This window comes from Salmo salar, chromosome 17 (assembly GCF_965601325.2).
Source record: "Salmo salar chromosome 17, fSalSal1, whole genome shotgun sequence".
Classification (NCBI taxonomy): domain Eukaryota; kingdom Metazoa; phylum Chordata; class Actinopteri; order Salmoniformes; family Salmonidae; genus Salmo; species Salmo salar.
In genome coordinates, this window is record NC_138307.1 from 4,716,139 (window position 1) to 4,730,920 (window position 14,782).

Here is a 14,782-nt window from a genome sequence, read left to right on the forward strand (position 1 = left end):
ATTTTCTTCAACACTAACCCCAAACCCATAAACCTAACCCTTAAGCTTAAAATAGCATTTGAACAAATTCAGGACATGAAAAAAGTCCTGCCTTTTCAAAAAAAAAGAAGTTCTTGTTTTCCTACCCTGTCAAAACATTGGGGTGAATTGTTAGGACATTGGGGTCCTGATAAGGTAGGAAAACAAGTATACACACCATATCAAAAGCAGGGGTCAACTATGTACCTATGGAGGGCCCTGTTGTCTGGTACAGTCCCCCATCAAGAGGCTCACAGCACGGTTAGGGGGAAAACGCTGTACCCCCTGGAACACCAATGAGAGGACCTTAGGCCTGAGCTCCTAACTGTTCCATCTGAATGGGCTGCTATCAGACCTGGCTTCAAATACTATTGGAAAATCATTTCAAATACTTTATCTGTGCTTGATTGAGCTCTCCTGGTGCAATGGAACCCATAGAATAGGCCTCAAACTGCCAACCCTGCCCGCCTGGCAGGCTAGAGCAAACGCTCAAAGTATTTGAAAGATTTCAAATATTATTTGAACCCAGGTCTGGCTGTTGTAGGGGTTCATGTACTGTAGGAACACAGGGTAATATTGTGGGGATAAGACTGGGCTTTTTGTGTCTTTAGGTGACTTTGCCACACACTGCTGCCATGCCATTGATCCTGTGTCACCGTGTGTGTGTGCTTGTTTCTGTCTCACCCCTCACTAGTGGTGCTCTCAGAGAATTGCGTGTGTAAAAAGAGGACGGAGGGGGGCGTGGTTACGGTTTAGTGGTAGAGGGTGTGCGTCCGTGCGCGTGTATGTGACCATGTGTGAGGGAGTGTTTTTTTTTTTTTTCTTGTGTCCCACTGTGCATGGCCCTGCCTCCCCATGTCCTCATGTAGCCTGTCAGTAGATTAAGATAAGATGGCATTCCTCTGACTAGATCCTATGCTGTTTTCATTCCAAATACTCCCCCACTAAACTCTCTCCCTATCCAACCAGGAAGTGATGCAATAGGAACAGGATGTGAAGGGGTCACTGGTCATACTTTTAATGGTATCAGAAGAGGATGTGAAGGGGTCAGCTATTAGTCAAATATGCTTCTGTCTGTCTGAGGTTGGAGTGGGTTTCGAGATTGGTTTAGCCACAGATGTGGGTGGTGGTTAGGGAAGGGGCTTCGAGTGGGGCCTTCCGTGACGCATGTACGTGCGCACACACACGCTCACCCCTAGGGGGCTTTAAAGGCTTGTAGTGTCACTGGCTCAAGTTCTACCAGTGAGGCTTTGAGTCATGACACTGCACATGATTTAAACACAGTCATTATCCCAGCAGTGTAAAAGGTGGGACATTTACACAAACATCACCTATTTTCTGATCTGTCCACAAGAGGGCGCTCTGTCATTATCATTAGACGCCACGATGAGGCTCTGTGATACAGAATACCATGGCTGCGTCCCAAGTGGCACACCATTCCCTTCATAGTGCATTACTTTTGACCAAAGCCCAAGTACACTATAAAGGGAATAGGGCGTGATTTGGGACAGAGTTCGTGATTGGCTGTGGCTGACAGTCGACTTCGACTCTTATCACCAATGTCTGACCATAGGCATGATGGGTTTATTGAAGCCATAATGTTATTTTTATGAATTGATGTGGCGCCTATGTGGAACATGCAATGCGGTTATTTCAGTGCTCACTACTGTACAAAACAGCCAAAGCAGTATGGGCAGCCACTCGTGTGGGAATAGGCCTCAACTCAGTAGGCCTTCCAACGGCATCCAGCATGTGGAATACTGCATCTCTGGCAGACACAACAGGGAATAGCCTCATGCCGTTGCGCAGCCGTATCCCTCCACGTTATAGAGCTCTTTTTGGCGGTTGCCATGGTAACATATATATAAGAAGGTTGAGCTGGTGAAGGTGTGGATTCATCGCTGCCACTGTGCGATAGAATTCTCTCTTGGTAAATGTGTGCACGTATGCATGCGTGCTCGTGAATTGAAACATTTTGAATCGTTTTGATTGTAATGTGATTTCTATAGTCAAATGAAGTATTGTGTGTGTCTGTCTCCAGATGGCAGATATGTCTGACGATGAGCTGGACCACGGGGGAGTGGAGGAGGACAGTGATAAGGAAGACCAGGACCTGGACAAAATGTTTGGAGCCTGGTTGGGAGAGCTGGACAAACTCACACAGGTATTGCAGTAGGGGAGGATGGGCGTATCCCGGCAACGGTAGCCTGGCAACTAGATCCTGGCAGCCATGTCATGGATACCATGTCTTGGCAACGGTATCCTAGCAAACCATATCCAAGTAATCCTATTCTAGCAACAATATCATAGTAACAGTATCCATGCATCCATGTCCAAGTAACTGTAACCTAGTAACCGTACCCTAGCAATCGTATCCTGGTAACCGTATCCCGGCAACCATATTATCCTATTTACCACCCCTCCCACCCTTTCGCTAAGTCATGTTAGCTTTCTTACACTTCCTTCAAGCCTGTTAAAGTCTGGTCTTGTATTGTTATGGATTAAAGACATGCGGCGGTACTTTGGCAACTAGTAAGCATTTTTTAGACCTCTTCCTTTGGGCTGGATTGTTTCATGTGTAGTTCATACATGCACAATCTATGAGCAGAATTACTGTCTTACCTCAATTAGCCATTAAATCCTTAGTTTGAAAACTACTGTTTTCTGGAATCTGTGGTGCCATTTTCCCTACATTTACCCCCACGTGGGCCAGTCCCCTAGCAATTTGAGTTTCAGCCAATGAGCTTCAGCCCCTCGCCATTTGAGTGACAGCTAGCAAGACACACAGACAGTAGAGCAAGAGAGCAATGATTTTGTGACGTACGCAATCTTTGGACCACTTGGCTAGTGTGCGCTACATTTAGAACTAGTGGCCTAAAAAGTATACAAAAGTATCAGAGAATATTTTTAAGATGTTGATTTTGATAGTGTGATTTGTCCTCTACAGAGCCTGGATGACGGGAAGCCACAGAAGCCAGTCCAGAAGGCCCCTCTCAGACAGGAAACCAACATGGCTAACTTTTCTTACCGCTTCTCCATGTACAACATCAATGGTAAGACACACACACTCAGACCTATATGCCCTACCTACTTCCTGCAGAGCATGGTGTCTGTGACATGCCTGTGTGACCCACAACAACCTTGCTTTACTGCTGTGCAAAATTACCTTTTCAACTGTCACGCTTTCATGAAATCAATATTTTAGCTTGTGTGTGTGTGTGTGTGTGTACTAGCATGTCTCTACTAGCATGTCTCTACTAGCATGTGTGTATACAAAAGAAGGTGGATTCACACTCCCCTTTTCCCCCTCCTTACAGAGGCTCTGAACCAGACGACAGAGACCGTAGACCTGGATGCCCTGATGGCTGACCTGTGTTCCATAGAACAGGAGCTCAGCACCATCGGTAAGCCCAACACCGGCACCGCCCGCCAGGCTAAATGTCAACAACGAGGCCCGGGGGTTCGCAACGCCAGTGCCAAGCAGACTGGCAGCGGTGGAGGCGGTAGCAGCGGGGGCAGCACCAGCAGTAGTACCCGGGCGTCACCAGCCTCCACCGTCCGAGGGGGCAGCTCCAACTCCCACGGGCGCCCGTCTGCATCGAACTTCTCGCTGGACGACATCACGGCCCAGTTAGAGCAGGCGTCACTCAGCATGGACGAGGCAGCGCACCAGACTTCTTCCTCCTACTCCTCTGCCACCCTCCGGCGCCCCTCGGCGGGTTCCTCGTCCTCGCAGCACCGGAGGACGGGCTCAGTTGGCGCAGTTAGTGAACACGAGGCGGGGGGCCACTCCTCGAGGTCCAGCGTTAATTCTGCGTCTGCGTCCAGCATGGACTCTCTGGATATCGACAAGGTGCTGTCTAGGACAGCAGGAGGGGCCGAGCAGGAAGGGGAGTCCCAAGGCCCCCAGCCACCACAGGGCCCGGCCAGTACTGAGGTAAGTCACACACACTCATACCTACACTCCAATCTTCACAATCCTGTTTTCCTAATTATTTCCTAAAAAGTAACTAAGATGTACCATGAATAGAAATATCTCTTAGTGAAACATTACCACTGACAGGTTGTTCATTTCTTTCCTCTGTTGTCGTCTGTATGAGAGTCAGCCTGCAAACAAGGCCCAGTTATCTCAGCCTATCAAAAGCCCTTTTTCATGTACAGGCTTTTAGTTTGAGCAGGGTAATGAATGCAGTTAATAGGGCATTGTGGGACCTCCTTTATGCAGACTAACAGGGTGGGTTGACTATTTGCGTTATAACAGTGAAAGGCTGTTTGTTTAGGGGGGAAAATAAACTGCTGCTGTGCTTTGTTTGTTCGAACATGATGAATGGTATGATGATGATGATGATGATGAATGGTATGATGATGAATGAATGGTATGGTGAATGGTATGGTGTTGAATGGTATGGTGGTGAATGGTATGATGATGAATGATATGATGATGAATGATATGATGATGTATGGTGATGAATGGTATGATGATGTATGGAGATTAATGGTATGGTGGTGAATGATATGATGAATGGTATGATGTATGGTGATGAATAATATGATGATGTATGGTGATGAATGATATGATGATGAATGGTATGATGAATGGTATGATGTATGGTGATGAATGGTATGATGATGTATGGTGATGAATGATATGATGTATGGTGATGAATGGTATGATGATGTATGGTGATGAATGGTATGATGAATGGTATGATGATGTATGGTGATGAATGATATGATGATGTATGGTGATGAATGATATGATGATGTATGGTGATGAATGATATGATGATGTATGATGATGTATGGTGGTGTATGATGATGTATGGAGATGAATGGTATGGTGATGTATGGTGATGAATGGTATGATGATGTATGGAGATGAATGGTATGGTGGTGAATGTGTATGGTGATGAATATGATGATGTATGGTGATGTATGGTGATGTATGGTGATGAATGATATGATGAATGTATGGTGAATGATATGATGATGTATGGTGACGAATATGATGATGTATGGTGATGAATGGTATGGTGATGAATGGTATGGTGGTGAATGATATGATGATGTATGGTGATGAATGGTATGGTGGTGAATGATATGATGATGTATGGTGATGAATGGTATGGTGATGAATGGTATGGTGATGAATGGTATGGTGATGAATGGTATGGTGATGAATGGTATGGTGAGTGAATGATATGATGATGTATGGTGATGAATGGTATGGTGATGAATGGTATGATGAATGGTATGGTGATGATGGTATGGTGATGAATGGTATGATGATGTATGGTGATGAATGGTATGGTGATGAATGGTATGATGATGTATGGTGATGAATGGTATGGTGATGAATGGTATGATGATGAATGGTATGGTGATGAATGGTATGGTGATGAATGGTATGATGATGTATGGTGATGATGATGGTATGGTGATGAATGGTATGATGATGTATGGTGATGAATGGTATGGATGATGTATGGTGATGAATGGTATGGTGGATGAATGGTATGATGATGTATGGTGATGAATGGTATGGTGATGAATGGTATGGTGATGAATGATGTGATGAATGGTATGATGATGTATGGTGATGAATGGTATGATGATGTATGGTGATGAATGGTATGGTGATGAATGGTATGGTGATGAATGGTATGGTGATGAATGGTATGGTGATGAATGGTATGATGAATGGTATGGTGATGAATGGTATGATGATGTATGGTGATGAATGGTATGGTGATGAATGGTATGGTGATGTATGGTGATGATGATGGTATGGTGATGAATGTATGGTGATGAATGGTATGGTGGTGAATGATATGATGATGTATGGTGATGAATGGTATGGTGATGAATGGTATGGTGATGAATGATATGATGATGTATGGTGATGAATGGTATGGTGGTGAATGGATGATGAATGGTATGGTGATGAATGGTATGGTGGTGAATGATATGATGAATGGTATGGTGATGAATGGTATGGTGGTGAATGGTATGGTGATGAATGGTATGGTGGTGAATGGTATGGTGGTGAATGGTATGGTGGATGAATGGTATGGTGGTGAATGGTATGGTGGTGAATGGTATGGTGATGAATGGTATGGTGATGAATGGTGACCGATTATGTTTTTGTATTTTTTTTTTCAACGCCGATACCGATTATTGGAGGACCCAAAAAAAAGCCGATACCGATTAATCGGCCGGGTTTTTTCCCCCTTCTTTTAAATTTGTTTTATTTATTTGTAATAATGACAATTACAACAATACTGAATGAACACTTATTTTAACTTAATATAATACATCAATAAAATCAATTTAGCCTCAAATAAATAATGAAACATGTTCAATTTGGTTTAAATAATGCAAAATAAAGTGTTGGAGAAGAAAGTAAAAGTGCAATATGTGCCATGTAAGAAAGCTAACGTTTAAGTTCCTTGCTCAGAACATGAGAACATATGAAAGCTGGTGGTTCCTTTTAACATGAGTCTTCAATATTCCCAGGTAAGAAGTTTTTTAGGTTGTAGTTATTATAGGACTATTTCTATAGCGTGCACTCCGCTAACTAGCTAGCCATTTCACATCGGTTACACCAGCCTCATCTTGGGCGTTGATAGGCTTGAAGGGGTGGGTATAATTTGTGGAACGTTCCAACAGGAATCTGTTCCAAAAAACGTAAAGTAAAAGGTTGCCAACCAACAACGCATACAAAGTAGCAACGCATACAAACCTAGCTAACTAACTGCCGAATAGGCATCAACTCACCACGTAGCTTATTCTTAATGTTTGTCCATAGGCAACCAGAGTGAGGACAGACATTTTTCGGAATAAGTGTGATGAGTGAAAAACGCAATGAAATAGACCACTCCCTACCCGGTATCTTATTCTGCCGCTATACAACTTTGTATGCGTTGTTTTTTGGCAACCTTGTTATTTACGAAGTTTTTGTTATAGATTCCTGTTGGAACGTTCCACAAATTATACCCACCCGGCTTGAAGTCATAAACAGCGCAATGCTTGAAGCACAGCGAAGGGCTGCTGGCAAAACGCACGAAAGTGCTGTTTGAATGAATGCTTACGAGCCTGCTGGTGCCTACCACCGCTCAGTTAGACTGCTCTATCAAATCATACACTTAATTATAATATAATAAACACACAGAAATACGAGCCTTAATATGGTCAAATCCGGGAACTATCATCTTGAAAACAAAAGTTTTTTTTCTTTCAGTGAAATATGGAACCGTTCCGTATTTTATCTAACGGGTGGCATCCCTAAGTCTTAATATTCCTGTTACATTGCACAACCTTCAATGTTATGTCATAATTACGTAAAATTCAGGCAAATTAGTTCGCAACGAGCCAGGCGGCCCGAATGATATGATGTATGGTGATGAATGGTATGGTGGTGATGAATGGTATGGTGGTGAATGATTAGATGAATGGTATGATGATGTATGGTGATGAATGGTATGGTGGTGAATGATATGATGAATGGTATGATGATGATGTTTGGTGATGAATGGTATGGTGGTGAATGATATGCTGAATGGTATGGGGATGTATGGTGGTGAATGGTATGGTGGTGAATGGTATGGTGGTGAATGGTATGGGGATGAATGGTATGATAAATGGTATGGTGGTGAATGGTATGGGGATGAATGGTATGGTGATGAATGGTATGATAAATGGTATGGTGGTAAATGGTATGGTGATGAATTGAATGGTGATGAATGGCATGGTGATGTATGATGATGTATGATATGGTGATGTATGGTGATGAATGGTATGATGAATTGTATGATGATGTATGGTGATGAATGGTATGATGGTGATGAATGGTATGATGATGTATGATGGTGGATGGTATGATGGTGGTGAATGGTATGATGATGAATGGTATGATGATGAATGGTATGATGATGAATGGTATGATGATGAATGGTATGGTGATGAATGGTATGGTGATGAATGGTATGGTGATGAATGGTATGGTGATGAATGGTATGATGATGAATGGTATGATGTATGATATGATGTATGATGATGAATGGTATGATGGTGATGAATGGTATGATGGTGATGAATGGTATGATGGTGATGAATGGTATGATGGTGATGAATGGTATGGTGATGTAAGATATGATGATGAATGGTATGATGGTGGTGAATGGTATGATGATGTATGATATGGTGATGAATGGTATGATGATGAATGGTATGATGATGTATGATGATGAATGGTATGATGGTGATGAATGGTATGATGGTGATGAATGGTATGATGGTGATGAATGGTATGATGGTGATGAATGGTATGGTGATGTATGATATGGTGATGAATGGTATGATGATGTATGATGATGAATGGTATGATGGTGATGAATGGTATGGGGATGAATGGTATGGGGATGAATGGTATGATGGTGATGAATGGTATGATGGTGGTGAATGGTATGATGGTGGTGAATGGTATGATGGTGATGAATGGTATGATGGTGATGAATGGTATGATGATGGGTGTGTGTGTGTGTGTGTGTGTGTGTGTGTGTGTGTGTACGCGCGCCCTCTGGAAACCACACTCGAGTTCCCTGCATGGTGCACTTACACTGCATGTTGTTTTCAAGTCCAGCTGCATGCCAAATGTGCACCCTACAACTCATTGTATTACATTTGTTTGCTATCCGTATAACACACAATGTACCCATTGGGAAGTGTGGTATTTACATTACAGTGAGGGAATGCATTGTAATCCCTGAAGTCTGCATGTGTGATATGGATTACAATGTATCTACTGTACCTGTTTGGCTGTCAACTCAACCTGCTTGACTTAGGTACGGGAACTTAGTTTAGGTTTACAAGATGGATAGGAGAAAATATATATGTATGTATGTATGTGTATATATATATATATATATATATATGTATATGTATATGTGTGTGTGTGTGTATATATGTGCATGCCACTTAGCAGAGGCTTTTATCCAAAGTGACTAACAGTACAGTGCGTGCATACATCCAGTATGTAGTAAGTTATCACTAATTGAACCCACAGCCTGGCATTGCTAGCGCCACACATGACCACATATAGAATCAGTATGCGATGGGGAGACTGAAGAAGTGGAAAGTAAACCTCCCTGTCCCCATGCATGTTAACTGTGTGTGTTTGCATCCTCTCTGCACCCATAATGCACCTCCCCGTTTCCCAGCATGCCTCACTACTGCGACGGGCCAATGGTAAGCCGGCCAGACGGCAGCTTGACTTCACCTCACGGGAGGGTGAAGTGGATCTGGACACTGTAAGTGTGTGTGTGGGCGCATGTGTCGGTGCGTGTGTGTGTGCATGTGTTGGAGAAAAAGCAAGACATGTATGTGTGTGATTGTGTACAGGTGAGTGTTAGCGATCACCTTCAGCAATCACAGCAGTATCATCTTTAGAAAGTGTGCCTTTGATAAATCCTCTCTCTTCCCCCATCCACAGCTATCTAGTATGACCACCACAATCAATGCTCCAACAATTGGACCTCTCTTGCTTCCACACTTTTTAAACCTCTCTCCCCCCACCCTTCAAAAGCATTTTTTAATGAGCCATTGAGAATCATTGCACTGACTGTCTTATCTGTTTCTCTCCTCACCTCTGCGCCACCAAGCACTCCTATCTGGACAGAGAAACGTCCCTCATTCTGAAAAGCATTGCAGGAAAGCCTTCTCACCTGCTGACCAAGGTGACGGCTCATTCGCTTGCTTGTGCTTGAACTACACCTCTTTACCATCTCCCTAAGCTCCTCCCACGGTGCCAACACCCACCCACTGTGCTCGATTGACCTGATTGGCTTGTTTTACTTCTATCTCATCCTTCCGTAGCTTTCTTCTCTCGCCCTTTCTCCTGCATGCAGACCCTGCTTATATCTCGCCGTTATCCATGTTTTTTCTTTTTCCTCCCTGTGCTGATGTGTCCATTTTGGTTCCCTGCACTCCTTTTGTCTAGTAGGGGGAAAGAAATGCAGGGTAGGTAACTGGTGCTGCGGCTCAGTACAGTTTTGCACTCCATCTAACTTCACTGTCATGACAGTCTTGCCGACAGACCTGGGTCATATACGCTTATGTAAAATACTTTCAAATGTTCTTGACTTGATTTGCCTGGGGCAATAGAACCGACATAATCCCAAAAGTGCTAAATCAAGCGCAGCTTTTCTTGAGTAGAATTTGAAAGTACTTGACATGTGTTTGACCCAAATCTGGAGTGTTGTTTATAATAAACCCTTACATATGGGCTGCGTTCAGTTGCACTAGCTCTGGAGCATGACTGCATGCCTGAGCTTAGAGAAATGGAGCTGGATGTGTGTGTAACTCTGAACGCTCCCTTTTCTATTATGAAGTCTTTGGTGTGTGAGCCACTAATGCTATGGTATAAACCAGTGTTCCTCAACCTGCCGTCCACGGGCCGGGTCTGGTCCTTGGGTTGTTGCTTACCAGTCCCTCAGGCGGTTAGTTGTCTGACACTGATTCTGACAACTTTCCAGTGCTTGTTTTAATGGAAGTGGTCAACCAGTAGCTTGCAGCCGCCTGGTCCAAAAAAAGGTTGAGAAACACTGGTGTCAAGGTTGGTGTCGATTCCATTTCAATTAGATCATAACAGGAAGTTAACAGAGATTCCGATGTTCTTCATTGTTTCTTACAGAATTGCGATAATGTTAGTGGAATTGACCCCAACCCTGTCTGGTATGGTAAGCATGGTTCTGAAACTAACAGGAGCCAAGACTTAAACATGTTTTCCTCCTCATGGTTGATAAAAGGCTACTTAGCTGAAAACGTCAATGGATTTGACCTGACCCTCCTCTCCAAAGCTAAAGAGAAATAACAAGCCGAGTCATTTATAGGTTACTGACTGGTCTGGTGCAGTGAAGTGACACTGAGGGAAATTTCCATGAAGAAAATAAAGAGCAGTGTAGATGGAGTATGTTGTTTAAGATATTTGTCCCCAAAAAAATGCTGGCCTGTTTTATTTGAATCGCCTAATCCTCTTTAGGGTTAGAAAAAAGGGTCGCTCTCTCTCCCCCTCTCTGTGCTCCACTATTCCTTCGTTCTCTTTTTCTCTCTGTCTCTGTGTTTTATTTATCCATCATCTTTAGTCTAGAACCCTTTCTCCCCTCCCTCCCACAGCTTTGCAGAGTAAAGTACATTCTTGGCATTTGTTTGATGGTTGTGTGTCAGATGTTGAATTTGGTGGATTGTGAAAGTTGGGCACTTTCTATCATGATTGATTTTTGCCTTCAAAACGAAAGCAGCAGAGCCAAGTGCTAGTCCTGGGATACACGGAGAGCAGTTAGCGATAGATACTGTATTCTAGGGTGAAGTATGGAGATGTACTGTATTTCTGTCGATGCTGTAAATTACCACAGTTTGACCGAAATCGATCTCTATTGTGATGCTTCAACATTGTTTTAGATGCACAGACCCAAGAGCGTTTGTTTTCGGCGTTCTTTGATTTAGCGCAAACGCTAGCCAAGGCCATCTGACGTATTAATAAAGCTGTTAATAAACAATTAGCTCTACACAAAAGACCCAAAACAAATTTGTCAAGCACTTTTTAATTTATGCGGAAGGCATAAATTATAATGTGTATGGGAACGGAATTATGCAGTCATTCTCAGGGGGAGCTTCCTGTATCGCTGCTCATTCGAATATTATGGATGCCAACACTGGAGGATTGTGGGTAGAAGGAGGCGCGCATCTGTATGTCTTCTGACATAGTATCTCAAATTCTTAAACACACATACAAACGCAAAATCCGTCTGCCCCCGAATTTTGGGTCCGTATGATTTAATTGACTAATTATGGAGTTGTACTAGTCCAATGTAGCACAAGGCTATTTGTTTATGAGCTGTTTTTAAGCCAACCGTCTATGTCTGTGTTCAGAATGCCATCCAAATGGGTTTAGCGGGAGAGCGAGAGAGTGCCTGAGGTGTTTGTGGCAATGGGAGGGTTTGTATGTTAGTGTTACACTGCACTTTTACACACACACACACACACACAGAGATGTTTCACCACACTATCCCTTCTCCCCTGCTTCATGAGTCAGAATAGAACTACGAAGTACCGAGAGTTGTAGATGGGAAGAGGGAGAGCGAGAGAGGGAGGGAGGGAGGGAGGGAGGGAGGGAGGGGAACAACAGACAGGGAGAGAGGGTAAAACTTCAAAGGGAAAGAGCGAGACCGGCTTTTTATAGGCACAGCAGAAATTCCTTTTTTAAATTCAGCCTTCATGGAATCCTGTGAAAATGCAGTAGGAAAGTGCCTGCAGTAGAGAAGGAGAGAGATCTATTTTCCGGTATTTACTGAGGAGCATGCAGGAAGCAAAGTGCTGTGGAGGGGGACATGGAGAAGGGGTTTCGCAGTCCCAAAGCAAAATTAAGTGTGACTGGGATTGACTCCATATTTTAATCCTCCATTGGTCATTTTGAACCCTTACACACACAGATACATACACACTCCACACGGAAAGCCTGTCACTGTGGGTTGGCTAAACAGTGCCTTTCTTGCATTACACCGCCACTCATGCAGAAAGGTGGTCTGAGTCATGGAGAGGGTTCCCAGATAAGAGGCTTGGATCTTAATACCCCAACCCCCCCTCCTCCAAATATTCACTACCCTAATACCACTCCCTGTTTACTGTTGTCGGGGGGCGCAAATTAAAGCTGGTCACAGCTACCCCTGCACTGATTGGATAAGGGGGAAGAGGGTCTGGTGAACGGGTCCCCCTGGTTGGTGAGAGGTGAGCGGCTACACATTGTGATTGGATGACGGGACAGAGGGGTCCTCTCTGTCGCCAGCCGGTGAAGGGGTTCTCCTGTTTGCGTGGGGATTATGGCTCGGCGATTGGGCACGCTCCCAGGACTCCGCAGCTGTTGGAGAGAGCGAGGATGGAAGGGGGAGGGACGTCTCGTCTCTGAGTTAGAGGGGTTAGTAGTGCTCATCTTGTGCGTGTATGCCGGTGGGTGCGTGTGTCAAGGAGCCTGTGCCATCTCTCACACTCCACTCCGGGCGTGCTTTCCTGGCTGTAGTGTGTCAGAGGGGAAGTGAGTGGAAGCAGGTTGAAGTCTCTTTGGATTGGTCTCCGTTACTCCTGAAGGACTGAGACGAAGATCTCGCTCTCTACATTGCTTTCTGCCATTCATCTGGACTCTATAGGGTCTTGGAAGGAGAAGATCGGGATTTTGGAATGGGGACATTCCAACATCGGGAAAACCCCCCTTTTGTTTGTGTGTGTGTGTAGTGTCTAGGCTTTCTCTATGTACTATGTAAGCATCTTTGGTTTTTTGTTTTGTAGTGGAGGACACTGATACTTTTAGGACCGGATTTCATATCTTCTGCAGAGTCTTGCCATTTGGGGGATCCTCCACTATTGTGTCCCAGCCGCCGTGTAGCGAGACCAAAGGGATTTCCGCATCTCGGCTTCTGCTCTAGTAGAGAGAGAGAGAGCGAGAGGGCGATAATGGGGAGAGAAGGATGAAAGAGCGGCCATCTTTGAGCGCTTTTCTTTTCATTTTTACCGATGGAGCACTGGTGATTTAGGGCTATCTACTGTTGGAGTCGGACGTGTTGGGCTGATCTGTGTGTTGTGGTGGCTATACCAGAGATGGAGGTGATGGCGTCTTGCTGGAGGGGCCAGGTAAACCATTCCAGGGCCATTGATGGAATGCACAGTATGTATACGCTTATGCATCTCTGTCAATGACTGAGTGGTACTGACTGAAAGGTGTGAGAGGTTTTGGTCTCACTCTGGCAAATGGAGTTCAGAGGGCATCAGCTGTCTGCCCTATGACAAGAGGAGGTATGGAAAGAGTAGGAGAAGGTGATTGAGGAGGAGGTTGGCTCAGTATTAAAGGCTCCTGTTGGTTTTTGTGCGTGTATGCGTTTGGCCAGTGTGTGTGTGTGTGTGTGTGTGTGTGTGTGTGTGTGTGTGTGTGTGTGTGTGTGTGTGTGTGTGTGTGTGTGTGTGTGTGTGTGTGTGTGTGTGTGTGTGTGTGTGTGTGTGTGTGTGTGTGTGTGTGTGTGTGTGTGTGTGTGTGTTAACTGTTGCTCTGTGTCTAGGAGGAGCAGGGGGCCAAAGTGAAGGCCGAGAAGATCCGAGTGGCCCTGGAGAAAATCAAGGAGGCGCAAGTCAAAAAGGTAAGGTTCTGACCTAACCCATGTACAACCGTATACAGCGTTTTTCTACACTTGTTTTTCCACAGTATGTGCTGTCCGTTCCCATTGTGATGCATAGTTCCATAAGGTCCTCTCCATATCTGCTTCAGATTCACTGTGTGAACTAACTTCATTCAAAGACTTGCAGTGAAACGCTAAGAAAATAGGTCATTGCAGTGTTTGAGTGCATGTGCCTGTTTGTGTGTGTGGGGCGTGCATGCCTGTGTCTGAGAGGGAGAACGAGAGACAATCAGACATTTTGCACACACGCTCACAGACTGCTTATTCTTTGGGTTGATATAAACAAGTCTTGTTTTCGTGAACAACTGGAGTCCTTTTGCACTGTGTTCCAGTCAGTGAATTGGTTCTGTGAGCCACACCAGGCACCAGTTCCAGGCCATCGGGCCATTTCACCAGTGTGGGTGAGCTTGAATGAAGTGCAACTGCTCTGAATGAAACGGCTCCATTGAACAGAGTGATGTGCTCTTATTCTCCCAGTACATTATGGAGAGAGTAGACCCACCATTTCAGTCCACACTGACTGACTGAGCCAGCTGCTAGATCAA

At 44.4% G+C, this 14,782-nt stretch overlaps 1 protein-coding gene across 1 annotated transcript in view; it reads left to right on the top strand.

Annotated features, from left to right (window-relative positions):
- The window catches only part of LOC106575142 (uncharacterized), a 73,941-nt gene that overhangs the window by 40,695 nt on the left and 18,464 nt on the right, over window positions 1-14,782 (top strand). Inside the window, exons 3-8 of the mRNA XM_045700369.2 lie at window positions 2,060-2,182; window positions 2,966-3,071; window positions 3,336-3,955; window positions 9,159-9,326; window positions 9,678-9,752; window positions 14,121-14,198. Coding sequence (XP_045556325.2) covers window positions 2,060-2,182; window positions 2,966-3,071; window positions 3,336-3,955; window positions 9,159-9,326; window positions 9,678-9,752; window positions 14,121-14,198 — 1,170 coding nt within the window. The remainder of the gene's footprint in view (window positions 1-2,059; window positions 2,183-2,965; window positions 3,072-3,335; window positions 3,956-9,158; window positions 9,327-9,677; window positions 9,753-14,120; window positions 14,199-14,782) is intronic.